The following is a 14,123-nucleotide window of genomic DNA, read 5'->3' as shown; positions in this document are numbered from 1 at the left end:
CAGGACCTGTCTTACTCGAGCACATGGTAGAGAGACCAAGCAATTTTGTTTCTGCCTCACTGCTCAATGTGGAGACCTCTGCCTTTTTTTATTACACACTATTCAAAGCCTGCTCTGAAGACAAAATCATACATTTCCTTAAAGGATATTCTGTATAGCTCGTTCCTCTAGGGCTCAAGTGCTTACCTCACGATGAATTTATTCTTCATGACAACCTGTGGAACATAGGCACAGAGAACCTGAGTGTCCAGTGCACCTGAACTTTCAGAGCATGCAGTGTTAGAGAACTGTGCAGGCAGGGAGCACAGTGAAAAGCAGAGCAGCAGATCTGGCAGGTAGCACATGGCAGAGAACAGAAAGCAGAGTAGCAGATCATGCAGGGAAAGGAGATCAGAGATCCAGAGATTTCTCTTCTATACTGACAAAAACATTTTGATCTTTGGAGTCTTTTCAAGTTCTTTGCAACAGAACTGCTCTGCTTTATTATTTCCCACAGGACTGAAAACTAAGTAGTGGTATTTTTCAAGAGGGTCTTCGAGTCTAAAAAGGTTAACTGCCAACACCAGTGTTACAACAGACATGAAATGAGCATATGCATTGAAATGAGCATATGCATGACTTTGTAACCTAAATGTTTTTTACCCAGGCATTTTGTGTAAAGTAGTATTGAAAACTGTCTCTACAATTTTCAATCCATCTTCAGTAAAACTATTGTTAATTTTAGAATTCAGGAAATTCTAAGCATTCTAATTTTCAATGCTTTCTAATGGAAGAGCAGATCCAAGTCCTATCTTTTATTAGGTTGCCACAAAGCTACCACCGTGTGTGATTTATGCTTTAACGTATTTTTTTCTCCTAAATGATTTACTCCGCTTAATTAAAAAACGTAGTGACAGAAGATTATATTATAGTGAATTATCCCCATATTCTATATTTTGTGAAGCCTTTTAGATAGTTCAAAAGTGTTAGAAAGACATATGAACAAGTCTAATTGTGAAAAATTTCTGTTCAATACCGAAGATACAGCCTGGTGATTCAGAATGAAGATCATGTCTAACCCACCTAAGGATGTACTGCAGTTTGAAGTCTTTCATCATCCATTTTTCCATTTTCATTGAAAGTCAGCTTTAAAAGCAGAGAAACAAATCTGGAAAACTGACCTCAATTCAAGTCTACGATAAAATTTCCATTTACTTTTAGTATGACAATCACCCCAGCAATTCACATTCCATTTACTTGCCTTATTTTTGCCATGTTAAAGACTCCAGATGTAGTTAAAATGTGTTATTTACTTGTTTTGTTAATAGCTTAATTATTGTACTTTAATAAATTGTAATTCAAAGACAACAACATTCCCTGACCTTTAAAAGATTTCCACAAAAATCGGTGTCCAGTTATCTCAGTTTATTGCTCTTTCAGCCATAGTTGGGAATTAAATCATTATATAAACAAGAGGTTAACAGATATAAAGTGGCAGCGATATAAAGAAAATTGACTGCATTGGAAATCGGCCTTATGTGGCCAATAATTTGGCTGATAAATGCCTGTGCACAGCTGCAGCACAGCATGAAATACAGCACAGTAGGTTGGACAGTTGCGTCCAGTTGGCAAATCTGCTGTGGTGGAAGGGGAGGGGGGAGGGAAGCGGGGGGGGGGGGGGAGGGGGGGGGAAGGAGGAATAGATCAATGCCCCTCACGGTAAGGGAGGGAGCAGGGCTGGGGCAGGCGTGGGATGAAGCTGTGGCTCATCCAGGGGGCATGGAGAGGGAGAGGTGGCTCCCGCTGTTGCATGCACCCTGGGAGGGCATGGGTGGGGTAAGGCATGTGCCCCTGGATCTGCATGGGTAGGATGAGCTGTTGCTATGGGCTGGGGCTGCGCCAGGATTTTCCTGGTGAGTGAGGGAGGGGGTTGGGCCGGAGCTGTGCTTAGGGAGGGCACCGACGGTGCTGGGAGGGGGGCTACAGCGAAATTTGGGGTGGCTGCAGCCCCCCCTGTAGCCTCCCTCCCTCCCAGTGCCACTGCCCACCCCAAGTGCAGCCTGGACCAGCCCCTGCTAGGAAGACCCTGGTCTAGCCCTGGCCACAGCCTGCTCCACCCTGTGCAGATCCAGGGGCACATGCGCCTCCCCCACCCTCTGCCTCATCCTCCTGGGGTGCACGCAGCAGGAGCCACCCTCTCCTGGATGAGCCATGGCCCCATCCCATCACCTGCCCCATTCCCTCCCTCACCAGGGCAGGGCATTGATCTGCCCACCCCAGCCCAATGCTTCTTCCCTCCCCTTCCACCACAACAGACTTACCCGCTGGATGCAGCTGCGTCAGAAAATCGGATAGGTATTGGCTGACATGCCTCCTTAAAAAATCAGCTATCAGTATCAGCCCCCAAAATCTCTATCGGTGCATCCCTAATATAAACTGAATTCTGAGGTTAGAGAAGATTTTACCTGTTTTTCCATTGTCTCTGAGCCTCTTCAATCTGACCCTGTAGGTTCCGGTTTTCTTCCATTAACGACAGCATTTCCAGGCGCGTGTTTTCCAGTTCACATAACTGCTCCTAAACCAATGTTACAAACATCTTTTTTGAAAACTGAAGTACAACTAACACTTTCAATAAAGAACAGAAGGAACACTGAAAGCAGTCAATTAAAGTCATTTTCTATCAAGGCCCCCCCCAAGAATCTGCCATTCAATGTTTGAACAAAATTTGCTTTGGAGAAAGCCACTATCATTCTTGGATAAAAGCAAGGGGTGCAGCAGTGATACAAAATTCCCCTGATAGTTCTGCTTTTTTTACTTTGGTCTCAGGCTACGCAAGAAGATTAAGAACTACCTTTCTGCATTAACTTAAAGTTCTAAAGACACAGCCTACTAAGACGAACTAAAAATATGAAATTAGTGGATTTACAAACTGCCTCTGATTTTAATTCATGTTACCTTCAGCCTTAGGATTTCATCATTTTTATCTGTTCTTTCTTCATTCAATTTAGATACAAGATGCTCCAGAGTAACTGCAGAAGCTCTCCTGTCTGCTATTTCCTGCTCCTGAGTTTCCAAAAGTTTTGCCAGATTTAGATTAAAATTAGGAGGAGTTCTTGGACACTGGAAATAAGAAGTTTTATTTAAATTTCTGAAAAAAGTTATACATGTTATACATTTTACCCCTGCCCCCCCATGTTATACATTTTATTTTTTAATACTAGGTCAGTGGGGGACAAAAACAACAACAAAAAGAAGCAGCACTACTTACCTTTCAAATAAGAGAAACAATTTCACAGATAAATCTATTTATGGTCTGAAGCCTCCCTCCTCCTCCTGCATGTGTACTGTATGCTACGTATGTACACTACATATATATAGGCAGTTCTTGGATTTACGACACAATTGGTTCCTTAAAACCAAGTCTTAAGTCGAAATGCTGTAACTCAGAACTGATTTTTCCATAGGAATGATGTTATAAATGGGGGATCAGTTCCTAAACCAAGGCCCAATACCTTATTTCTCGCATGTGGTGGCTGCTGCTGCCATCCACCAACTCGCTCTGCCGTGTGCTCCTTTTACATGGCTGGTTGCACATCCGGCTCTGTGGGCTGCTGCCAGGTAGTGTGCAGATTGGCTGGGTGTGAGGCCCGTCAGCAGCCCACATGTGTGACCACTGCCGCCACCCATCGCCCTGCATGCTAACCCTGTGTCTGGCCGAGCATCGGAAAGTCAAAACAGGGTGTCAATTTATAAACATCGTAAGAGCTGTTCGTTGCAACTCAAATGTCGTAAAATTGAGGGCTGCCTGTACACATATATAAAAGTTTCAGTGAAGCATGGTCGAGCAGATCGTTGTCTCCCAAATACTGTACCTGTGCTACTGACAGAGAGGAGTCCACAAAACAGTCCATTTGTTTTATTTTTAGGTCATATTCATTCTTCCTCTTTTCCAATTCCTCCACCTTTTGGTCAAGCTATTATAAAAACCCAATCAATTAGAATTCAAAAGTCATAAAAATGTCACAAAAGCTGCAAAAGGCAGAAACTAGGCAAAAATTCTAATATTTTGGATAAAAAATGCAAGTATGCCAATCTTAGATGGTATTGGGAATATTTAATATTTTACACTTCACAGCTTTAATATCAGCTGTTCTTCCATATTTACCTACAATTGTATCGCTGTTGTTAATCAAATAGCAATTCCTTCTACCAAACTGTTTAAAGAGATTCACATGATAGTGTACTGTGTTAGCACCTAACCTGCTTAATTTTTTGCTGACATTCAGCCTCACTTACGTTTCTCAAGGTTTGATTGCAGGTTTTTAAACATTTGCCTAAATGAGCTTTCTGATATGAGTATACCAATACATCTTCAGTTGGCAAATCCCACAGGTGGCAACATTGCTAACACTTACAAAAGAATACTTTTACTAGTATAGGTTATTCTCTTCCAGCATACTGATCCAAGCAATACTTGCAGAAGGACTTTTGTAAATATACCTATACGTACATTAGGATTTTTATCAGCAGACATATTTGGTAGGACAGTGAGTTATGCAAATAAAACTTAAGTATAGACAAAACTTAAGAAATATTTATTTGTGTTTAAAGTATTAGAACACCTTCAAATTGCCCTCTCCCATTATCAAACTTTAGGTGAAAACAAAGAAACATCCCTTTTGCACTGCTCATAACTCAGGTTCTCTTGCCTTTACTTGTATTCTTGGGTAAAAAAAACACAACACAATATGAAACAAAACCACAAAAACAACAATGAAAAAGGTCTTACTCAGCCTTCAAATTCAGCATCTGTGAAAGCTCAGGATCCCCATTTCTCAATGCTATACATCTTAACATAGGGTTGGGCAAAATACGGCCCACAGGCTGAATCCAGCCCATGGGGCCCATAAAAAAAAAAAAAAAAATCAGAAAATTAATATTTATCTGCCTCTGGCTCCTGTCAAAGATGACAGGAATCAGGGGCAGTAGGACACAGGGGAAGCCATGGCAGGCTCCTGCGACAGCAGGGCCTGCCTGGCCCCACCCCCAGCCAGAAGCCCCTACCTACCAGGGGCTTTTGGCCTGGGATTGTGGGGCTGTTTGTGGCTGCACTGGCATGGGAAATTCAGGTAAGAAGTGTGTGTGTGGGGGGGGGGGGCAAAGAAGGACTGCAGGGCTGAACGAACTGGTGTGCGGCGCGGGGGAAGCATCCCCTCCCACAACCGATGACCAGTGCTTCCTGCTGCAGCCACTCACAGCCTGTGCGGGGCTGTCCTGCCTCTCCGGTATGTCACTGCTGCCTTGTGGAACAGTGGTGGCAACAGAAAGCAGGCACAGCCAGTTTCACACGGGCTCCGAGTGGCTGCAGCACAGGGCATGGGGGGTGGGGTGGGAAGGGCACTTTTCCCATGTGCTGAGCACCAGTTTATTCCCTGCCGCTGCTGCTATCTTGGGCCCCCCCACCAGCTCTGGGCTCACCCGTCAGAGCTGAGTGACAGCAGCAGTTGAGCAGAAACTGCTGCTCAGTGCAGAGGAAATCTGCCCCGCCCCCCACAGCTTGCCACTGCTGGGCAGCATTTGCTGCAGCTGCCCCCCCGGAGCCTGCACCGTGCTAGCTTGCGGTGCAGCTGCTTCACCACTGTCTCTGTACTGCCCAGTGCAGCAACAGTAGCTATGTGGCCAATATTTTTTTTTAATTAAATTAAAATATTTTATTATGGGTGTTTGATTTTTAGTATGTGATATGTCCCCCACCCCCCCCCCCCGCCAAGATGACAAACCCTCTTCCCCAGAGGAATACTTCCGGGGGAAAGGGAGGGACTTCCGGTGGCAAAGATCTGAGGTTAGGGGCGGGACTTCCAGTCCCAAGATGGTGACCAGGGGCACAGCACCTGTCAAGGGGCAGGGCTACTCATGCAGCCCTCGACAGCTTGCCAAAACGTGGTAAGCGGCCCTCTGCCCAAAATAAATGCCCACTCCTAGCTTAACTAGCATTTGCTTCCAATCCTTTACATTATTACTCTCCTAATTCAGCAAGAAATATTTTGTTCTTAATCTAACAGAATGATTAAAAATGTTTGAATGTGTGTCGCTAGGAAGTAATCTAAGATTTAAGCCCCTTTCCATCCAGTTGTTATAAAAGTAAACAAATGATTCTACAAGAAGAGCATCCTATGTTTTACCTGTTCTCTATATTCTTGGATTACAGCATCTTTTTTTTCTAAATCTTCTTGTGCACTCTGAAGCAATGCAACATGATGTTTAGAAGCTTCTGTTAACTTGTTTAGTTGCTCAGTGGTATGGTTCAGGTCTTCAAGTAGGAGATCTCTCTGTTTCATTTAAATGCACAAGCAAAAAGCAGGAACACTGAAATTAACAGGTATTACTCCAAAGTAGAGTACTTCAAATTATCTTTATCAGTTAAAGTTCCCTCTTTCATAATGCCTTTTAATTCAGCATTTCAGTTAAAAAAAAAGATTCTTTGGCAGCTCTCACTATGCAAAGGTACCTTAGTTTCAGAACAAAAGGTTTTACAAATTTTTGAAGGTATACTAGGATATTTTAGTTACAGTTAAGGTATTTGTGAATGATAGCATTGTATTATGGCAGATAAGTTTCTTTGGGTAGATGTGATATCTTGTGTTAGACCACATAAATAGTTGGAAAAAAACGTTCTTTGCAAGCTTTCGGGGACAAATGTCCTTCTTCAACCACGGGAGAAGTCTGGATACAACTTACAAAGACTAATTTTTCCAACTATTTATGTGGTCTAACACAAGATATCACATCTACCCAAAGAACCTTGTCTGCCTAGGTCCTTAGGCCAACACGGCTACAACCAACAATTTTAAGGCATTTCATTACGGTATTTTCAAGGTGGGGTATAATTTATATTGAAACAATCATGTGACCAGGGTTACTTAACACAAATACTGTATCTGTCTTAATCAGAGTTAGTGATTTATCCTGTAATTTTAAAATTACACTTTATATTGCCTTGCATACAGATACTCTCAGTAACATCTATGGGTAATGGCAGTTCGGTTAGCCTGGGAGGGGGAAGAGAACCTCGTGCAACTGAGTAAGACCTATGCTTAGTTTTGAAAAAACCTTTCTATTCCTATTTAGCTGGATCATAGTAGCTATGGACAAACAGAAAAGCCTAGGGACTTCATTAGGAGGTAGGTGAATACTACCGAGGAAGTATGATGAGAGTAAATGCAAGTATGAAGAAAATAAAAGTTAAAATATTTTACACTGAAAGGGAAGATGACTGGCAAAAAATGAATTCAGCAGGTAATTCAGTTCTGGCTTCCATCCTTCAAACACATGGAAATAGAGATTCAAAATTACTTAAGGTCTAAATTGACATTTGTGGTTTTGATAGATTCTCAGCTGAGAGGAGATTTTTTTTCAGAATTGGAGTTCAGAAGGATGAACAAGCTGTTCTAGTACATACAGGAGTGGCACTATGTCAGGACTGAAGCACTATAGGGTTCTACTGATTATTTTACAGAGATCATCAAAATTGAATGCTTTTATCCTAGAGATAAAGGGCAAGTTCTGCAAAATAAAAGGGATGGCAGGGAGTGAGAGGGGATAAATGGAGTAAAAAAATTAAAATAAAAAAGATGCAGGATTAAACAGATTAATTCTGTGCATCTTAAATGTGACACCAGCAGGTGGAGCTTTTGGCTAAAATTATAGGTAAAGGAAAAAGTTACTTCACTTAGCAGCACTAGAAAATGCTAACATGCACTATTCTTTTACTGCTACGTAAATTATTCTTTATGCATCTGATCCAGCTCCCATTAAATGCAATTTAATGGATCACCACTGACTAACGCTAGGTGTCTATAATCTGTCTTTTGTATACAGGTGTCCCTCGCTTTATGCTGTACATACGTTCCTGGAAAATGATAACTCAAATTTGCATAAAGGGAGCCCATGTTACAAGTAACAAATAGGGATACATTCCAAGACCTTGACTTTACTGACCCCTCAGTACACTGGGCTTCCACTACATTGATTGCATGAGTGAATTTACCTCGTATATAATGAATTCTTGATATAAAGGGTCATCACATAAGAGTGAATTTGCATATACAGAACCTGCATAAAGCGAGGGAAACCTGTACCTATTGTGTGCCCAAGTGATGTCAAACAAAAAACAAACCCAACCAAACTTATCTATAGAAGACATAAATTGCAAGGTAGTACTAATGCTACATTCATACCTCAATATCATCAGCTGCCTGTTTTCTTTCCAAGTCTTCTCTCAGTCTCTCAATTTGCCTTTCCTGTTCCTCTATGATTACTTTGCTCTCCTCTTTTGCAATCAAAACATCATTATACTTGAACTAAAAAAAGCAAAATTAATCTTTAGGATTATGATAGTGCAAACAAGATTATCAATGAAAATCGATAACAATGGAAATGATGCATCCTGGTGATTTGAAATGACAATGAGAAATTTCATGTTGAGAGGTCCACTTAAAGAGTATGATTTTATAATGTTATTACTTGATAAATTCCATAAAAAATAGTTTTGCATGAAAGACTTAATAATCTCACTAGGGTTTTGCTAATTCAACACAGATATACTTCTTAATTTGTGTTGAATTAATTTATTAATGAAAGCAACAGATGTAATATACGCTATATACACACACAATAAATAGATCACGGTGTATATTGTGAAATTTTGCATGCATTTCTTTCTTAGCACTTTTTGGGTTTACATATAAAACACTTTGTGCATGGTTGTATCTGTTTGCAACAGTAAAAGAAAGTATAAACAAAGACTGAGATACTTATTACAAAAAGATACACCAAAACAAAAGATAAAACCTCACAGTTCCATCCAGAGTCCAAACGTTAATAACAAATCACCTTGTGAGAAGTTATGCAGATAAATAACTTATTTATTTAAATACTCTTATTGTTTTCATGTACATAAGTGCTGCAGTACTACAGTCTGAGCTGTATGTCATAACTATATTTATATTCACTCTCTCCTAAAAAAAGGAATTTGGTGACTTCAGACTCACTTAGCCATTTCTCCAGTAACTAATTTCCCAGAGAAATTTAAACATGACTGTCAGCGGAGTGAAGCTCACAAAAAGCAAATATACTCTTTGATAGAATCCTCTCTTTACTAACCCTGTGGAAAGCATTCAGTTTCCAAGAAAGCCATAAGCATGAACTGCTGAAGCATTTAACATGTTAAAAAAAAGTTTCCTTCTACTAACACTACAGCAAATGACACTGATCTATAGCAAAATGTAACCATTTTATTCCATTTTTGCAACACCATGCATTATACCACCTCCTCAATGACAGAACATACATTTATGTCCTCCAGCTCTCTTGTCAGTCCCTCTATGGACTCTGTCTTATGACTGATCAGTGTCCTCAGCTCCTGGATTTGGCTCATCAAGTCAGTTACAACCTCCTGCAAGAGCAGAAAAAATGGACTTCATTGTTTGCCTATATATATATATATATAATAAAACCATGATTTCATTTTCAGTATGGAAAATAATATTTTAAATTGAGTTTTGAAATTATACTCTCAGTGTGCATGAGGGAACAATAACATTTTTATAATTAACAAGTCCCTTTTCCCTTTATCTTAAGCAGTCAGAGAATAGGATACTTTTTCAATGTCCCAGAATGAAAGAGACTATAATACAATACAAACTAGTTGGTGCTAGCTCAAATTCTTTTCTGCTGGAATGTTAGGATTACTATTACTTGTAGGAGCACAGAAATTTAAATAGGGCACATCATCTTCAGGTTACCATTACTGCATTCCAGATTTTTGGGACATGGTCCTCCAACCCTACATACCCCAAATTAACTTTCAAATCTTGAAAACAAAGCATCTTGCAAGGCAGTATCTTGAAAAATGAGATCCCATGCAATTTGTTAAATATATTTTATACCTAGCAATACAAAAGGATGCAGGATTGATTTTACTGACAAGGTAAGAATAGCTACAATCAGGTGCCTATTATGCCATGTTTATTTTTTCATTATTCAAGTCCATAACAAATGAAACTGACCAGAAGCTCCAGTTAGTGAGTGACAAGCCCATCCCCTTCACCTATCTGCTAGCTGTTTTGTCTAGTGGCCAAGCTCAATCTTTTCTTCTTTCCCTAGAGGTCCCCTTGTATTCCTAACCCCATTTTCTCCAGCTGCGTGCCAGACTTCTTTCAATTTTCTTTTGTTCTTTTTTAAACTTATGAATCAACAACAAAAAAGTCTCCCTGTACCTTATCAGCAGCATTTGTCTTCTCCAGAGAAACTATAACTTCTTCAGCAGCAGCCAGTTTCTGCTCCAGTTTTTGTAGCCCTGCTTCCTGAAAGAAACATCGTTTTATTTAAAGATAGGACTCCCATTACCTCCCTCAGTATTAAAAAAAACGAATAATTTAAATATGCTTAATATATGGTAAGACAATAGTTCTCAACCTTTTTGAACTCAAGACACCCCTCACTGGACACAAGGCACCCCTCCAGAACTTTTTGAAATTTGGTGCCACTCAGTTCACAAAGCTAATTTATAGATTATAGTGCTTAATTCCTTGTAGAAGGATCTGGCAGTGGGGACAGGAGATTGTCCAGCCAGGACCAAGCTTGAGCTTGCGCTTATCAGCTTAGTTTATCTGCTTATCCTCTAACACCTCACTTAAATATCCTCACATCTACTGGCATGCTCCAAAAGATTTGGTGGCATCCCAGCACCCTGGGTGAGAAATACTGCTCTAAGAGCTAAAATGGCAGCTTAGCAAAACTGCCTGAGGCTTGAAAGCTCTGCTTTTGTTTTACTACTCAGTCAATACGCTAATACAACTGCCAATATACAAAAAAAAAAAAAAAAAAAAAAAAAAAAAAAAAAATCCATGAAAACAGCTTTTAAAAATTGTCAAAATGTTTTACCTGCTGTTCACGCCTCGCCACTATTTCAGAAGACTGTTTCTCCAACTCTGCTTTTTCAAGGGTTTTCAAGAACTTCCTAGAAAAAGATTTTTTTGTAAGTCTTACTCAAAAGGTAAGAGAACTTCAACACAGAACAAAGTAAACAAGCTAATAGCTTATTATATATATATGCAAAGCAGCAACATTGCCCTTAGCTGAAAAAAGACTAGAAATCCAAGCAACCATTTTGATAGAGCCAGATGATAAAAACTTCTACAGATAGGCCCTAAATGGATGTTTTTAGGTTAATTGAAAGCATCATTACTGTTGCTTCAAATTTTTTTTAGGAAGTCAGCAGCCTTTATTGGAGTGGATAAATGGAACATTAAAAATATTTCTTTTTATATCAAGAGACAGGACAGTAGTAGCAATTATAAGACAGTGCAAAGATGTGCTAGACATCATGATTTCCAAGGGCTGAAGAACTCTGTCTTTGGGCAAATTTTAAATCTACAGTAGGAGGTAACTCAGAAATAAGCGTTTCCCTAAGTATTTAGAAGGTTATTTTATTTTTTTTAAAACCCTCTTACACTTAATAAGGGGTAAAAAAAATAAAATCAAAATTTAGTACTGGGTAAAACCATTACATACAACTGGAACTAGAAATAAGATCTATACTTACTTTGAATTATTTTCTTTGTTTTCTTGTAATTTCAGTGTCAGTTTTTGATTATGTTCTTTTTCTGTTTCCAAAAGTTTCAAGAGATTCTAAAAAGAAACAATGTGTTACAACAATTCTAGGCTAAATGCATTAACTTTTATGTTATTACATTCTGTTAGTCAGAGAACTTTAAAATACAGTAATTTAAACCAAAGCTCAAGAATATGGGAGCAAGTAAAAATAAAAATAACCAACAATATTTTACACATAGTGCACAAAAACTAAATGGAAACAAATGTAATTACACTCTGGCTTATACTGATAGGTCAACAGTTTGAGACCACCATTTTTAAATGTTATTATGAAAGACAGTCCGATTGGTACTTGATTCTAAGTTACTTAAGGGTATCAGATGGGAAAAATCCTGACACTTACAGGATGTGTCATAGGCAGTTTATATTATTTTCAAGTTTGAATATTCTAAGGGCACTAAATTTCCAGTGAATTAAAACACACACACACACACACACACACACACACACACACACTTCAATCTGTTAGTATTTTTTAAACACTAAAATGGAAACCTTGGTGAACAGGCAGCCAATATACATCATAGAAAAGTGGGCAAAAGCATTTGCAAGAAACCTTGAGCATCCTTATTTCTGTGTTCTGCAATCACTGCAGTCTGACAGGTTTTCAAGGACAGCACAAGCTATACTGCAGGACAGTGATACAAAACCAAGAGCCATAAGTTATAGATCACTATAATCAGACCTTTTCCAAAGGGAAAAAAGACTAACTTTTAAATATTTCAAAAGATGAAAAGGTTACTTTTAGCTCATATTAGAAAGTCAGAAACCTCTGGGTTTAGCACCCAGGATTCAGCTCCAAAACAATGTCCACTTCTCTGATTTAATCCAACTAGCTCATATCCTATAAAAAGGACAAACAATTACTTCAGAAGACAGTAAAAGTTCTACAAAGAGTTACTGGATGTCTTTCATCTAGTGGTTACAAAAGTCAACTGGAAAATTAAAAGCACTAAAAAAAAAAAAATAAATAAATCTGGAAGTAGTACCTTTCAGAAAGGACTACCATTAAAAATTGTTGGAATTTTCCCTGCCTAACACAGTACTCTTTCTAATAAGATCAGTTTCACAACTTGGTTAAATGAGAGGCTGGGTTATATTGTCCTTTAGCAGCCTTTATTTTCTTACACAAAGCTCAGTTTTCAGTGCTTCATTTTCTTGCTTGCTCTCCTCAAGCTGGCGCTTCAGCTGATCCGTCTCGAACTTGATTACTTCCTGCAGATTGTCATAGTCATCCTGAAGGCTTGCTTTTTCCTCAAGAGTCTTCTCGTGTTCTAGCCTTCATTAAAGAAATTGACAATATTAGAAGACAAACATGCAATGAACTATAAAATAGCCCAATCAATTATATTTCACAAGCTATCCAATTCAGAATGTAGTACTGATTTAGAAAATGGAGTATCATGTCAAGATGTGCAGGATTTGGTGCAATTTTAATCAACATTCCCAAAACAATAAAATTACATTAGAAATAATTGGAGGGTGGTGTGGTATAAGAGGGGTTAGCAGACTATGGAATGTTTGTTACTTATGTTCTACAATCTTAGTGACAGAGCAATAATTCAGTCACTATATCTTGGTCATTATGATCTGTTATGTTTGTCTGTCGGCTGAGATTAAGAGTACATATTTTTTAATATTAGCAGACTGATCCTTTGCATCTGTGCAGTACATTCGCCACACAAGAATTTTCTGCATGCTGTGTATTAGATTTCCTTTTATACTAGTAGTGTGAGAATTTAGGCCATCTTGTACTTAAGATTAAAAGTAAAAGGTTGATGGTCCTCACCACTTACTGACAATAGAATTATGAAATGTAATATGAATATAGAAGCTGAAAAAGAGGCATTTACTAAAGGCAATTGTCAAAAGGATCAATGCCTCTCAATATTTAATTGGGGCAGCAGAGAAAGAATTGAATCAGTTCTGATTCAAAGGGTCAGTCTTACAGTACATCTGTCAGATGACACCATATAAGATGTAATTCAATAGGCTAGAGTAACAGTAAAGTCCACGTGTTTGCACGGCAAATGGAAGAGACTCTCCATGCACCAAAATAGAGCTATTTTAGTGGAAATGAACCTGTTTAACATTACTTAACTCTTAAATACTTGCTATTAATTGATTAAACTTCACTGATTTCCTAATCCTAGTAGCTCTTAATGTCAATTACTGCCTGCAGTTCAAAGAGGTTATCAATCTCAAATTGCCAAGCTTTAAATTAAAAAAAAGAAAAAACAATCAAGTTAAGGGGGCTTCACACTTCAATGTCTTTCTGCTAATTTAACTTTTCATTATATTTTCTACACACACAGTATATAACTGAGCTGGTAAAAGCAAAGAACAAAATATACTCGTCAGCTTTTATAGAATTGACTTAAAGCAGAAGTAAACATAGAAATTAAGATTCTGGAGGCACTCTCAGGTAGAAGGTTGAAACATTTAACTAAGGAGTAACTGACAACACA

General features: G+C 38.8%; 1 protein-coding gene across 1 annotated transcript in view; it reads right to left on the bottom strand.

The window, feature by feature from the left end:
- KIF15 (kinesin family member 15) overlaps positions 1-14,123 on the bottom strand; it is a 54,515-nt gene that overhangs the window by 8,692 nt on the left and 31,700 nt on the right. Inside the window, exons 21-30 of the mRNA XM_006274838.4 lie at positions 12,784-12,934; positions 11,585-11,670; positions 10,924-10,999; positions 10,257-10,343; positions 9,329-9,433; positions 8,217-8,339; positions 6,162-6,308; positions 3,852-3,953; positions 2,935-3,099; positions 2,445-2,554 (exon numbers count right to left, since the gene is read on the bottom strand). Of these exons, the coding sequence (XP_006274900.2) occupies positions 2,445-2,554; positions 2,935-3,099; positions 3,852-3,953; positions 6,162-6,308; positions 8,217-8,339; positions 9,329-9,433; positions 10,257-10,343; positions 10,924-10,999; positions 11,585-11,670; positions 12,784-12,934 (1,152 nt within the window). The remainder of the gene's footprint in view (positions 1-2,444; positions 2,555-2,934; positions 3,100-3,851; positions 3,954-6,161; positions 6,309-8,216; positions 8,340-9,328; positions 9,434-10,256; positions 10,344-10,923; positions 11,000-11,584; positions 11,671-12,783; positions 12,935-14,123) is intronic.

The sequence above is a fragment of the Alligator mississippiensis genome, chromosome 5, assembly GCF_030867095.1.
Source record: "Alligator mississippiensis isolate rAllMis1 chromosome 5, rAllMis1, whole genome shotgun sequence".
Taxonomy (NCBI): domain Eukaryota; kingdom Metazoa; phylum Chordata; order Crocodylia; family Alligatoridae; genus Alligator; species Alligator mississippiensis.
The sequence above is the reverse complement of the archived record's forward strand: the minus strand, read 5'-3'. Positions and strand labels throughout refer to the sequence as shown.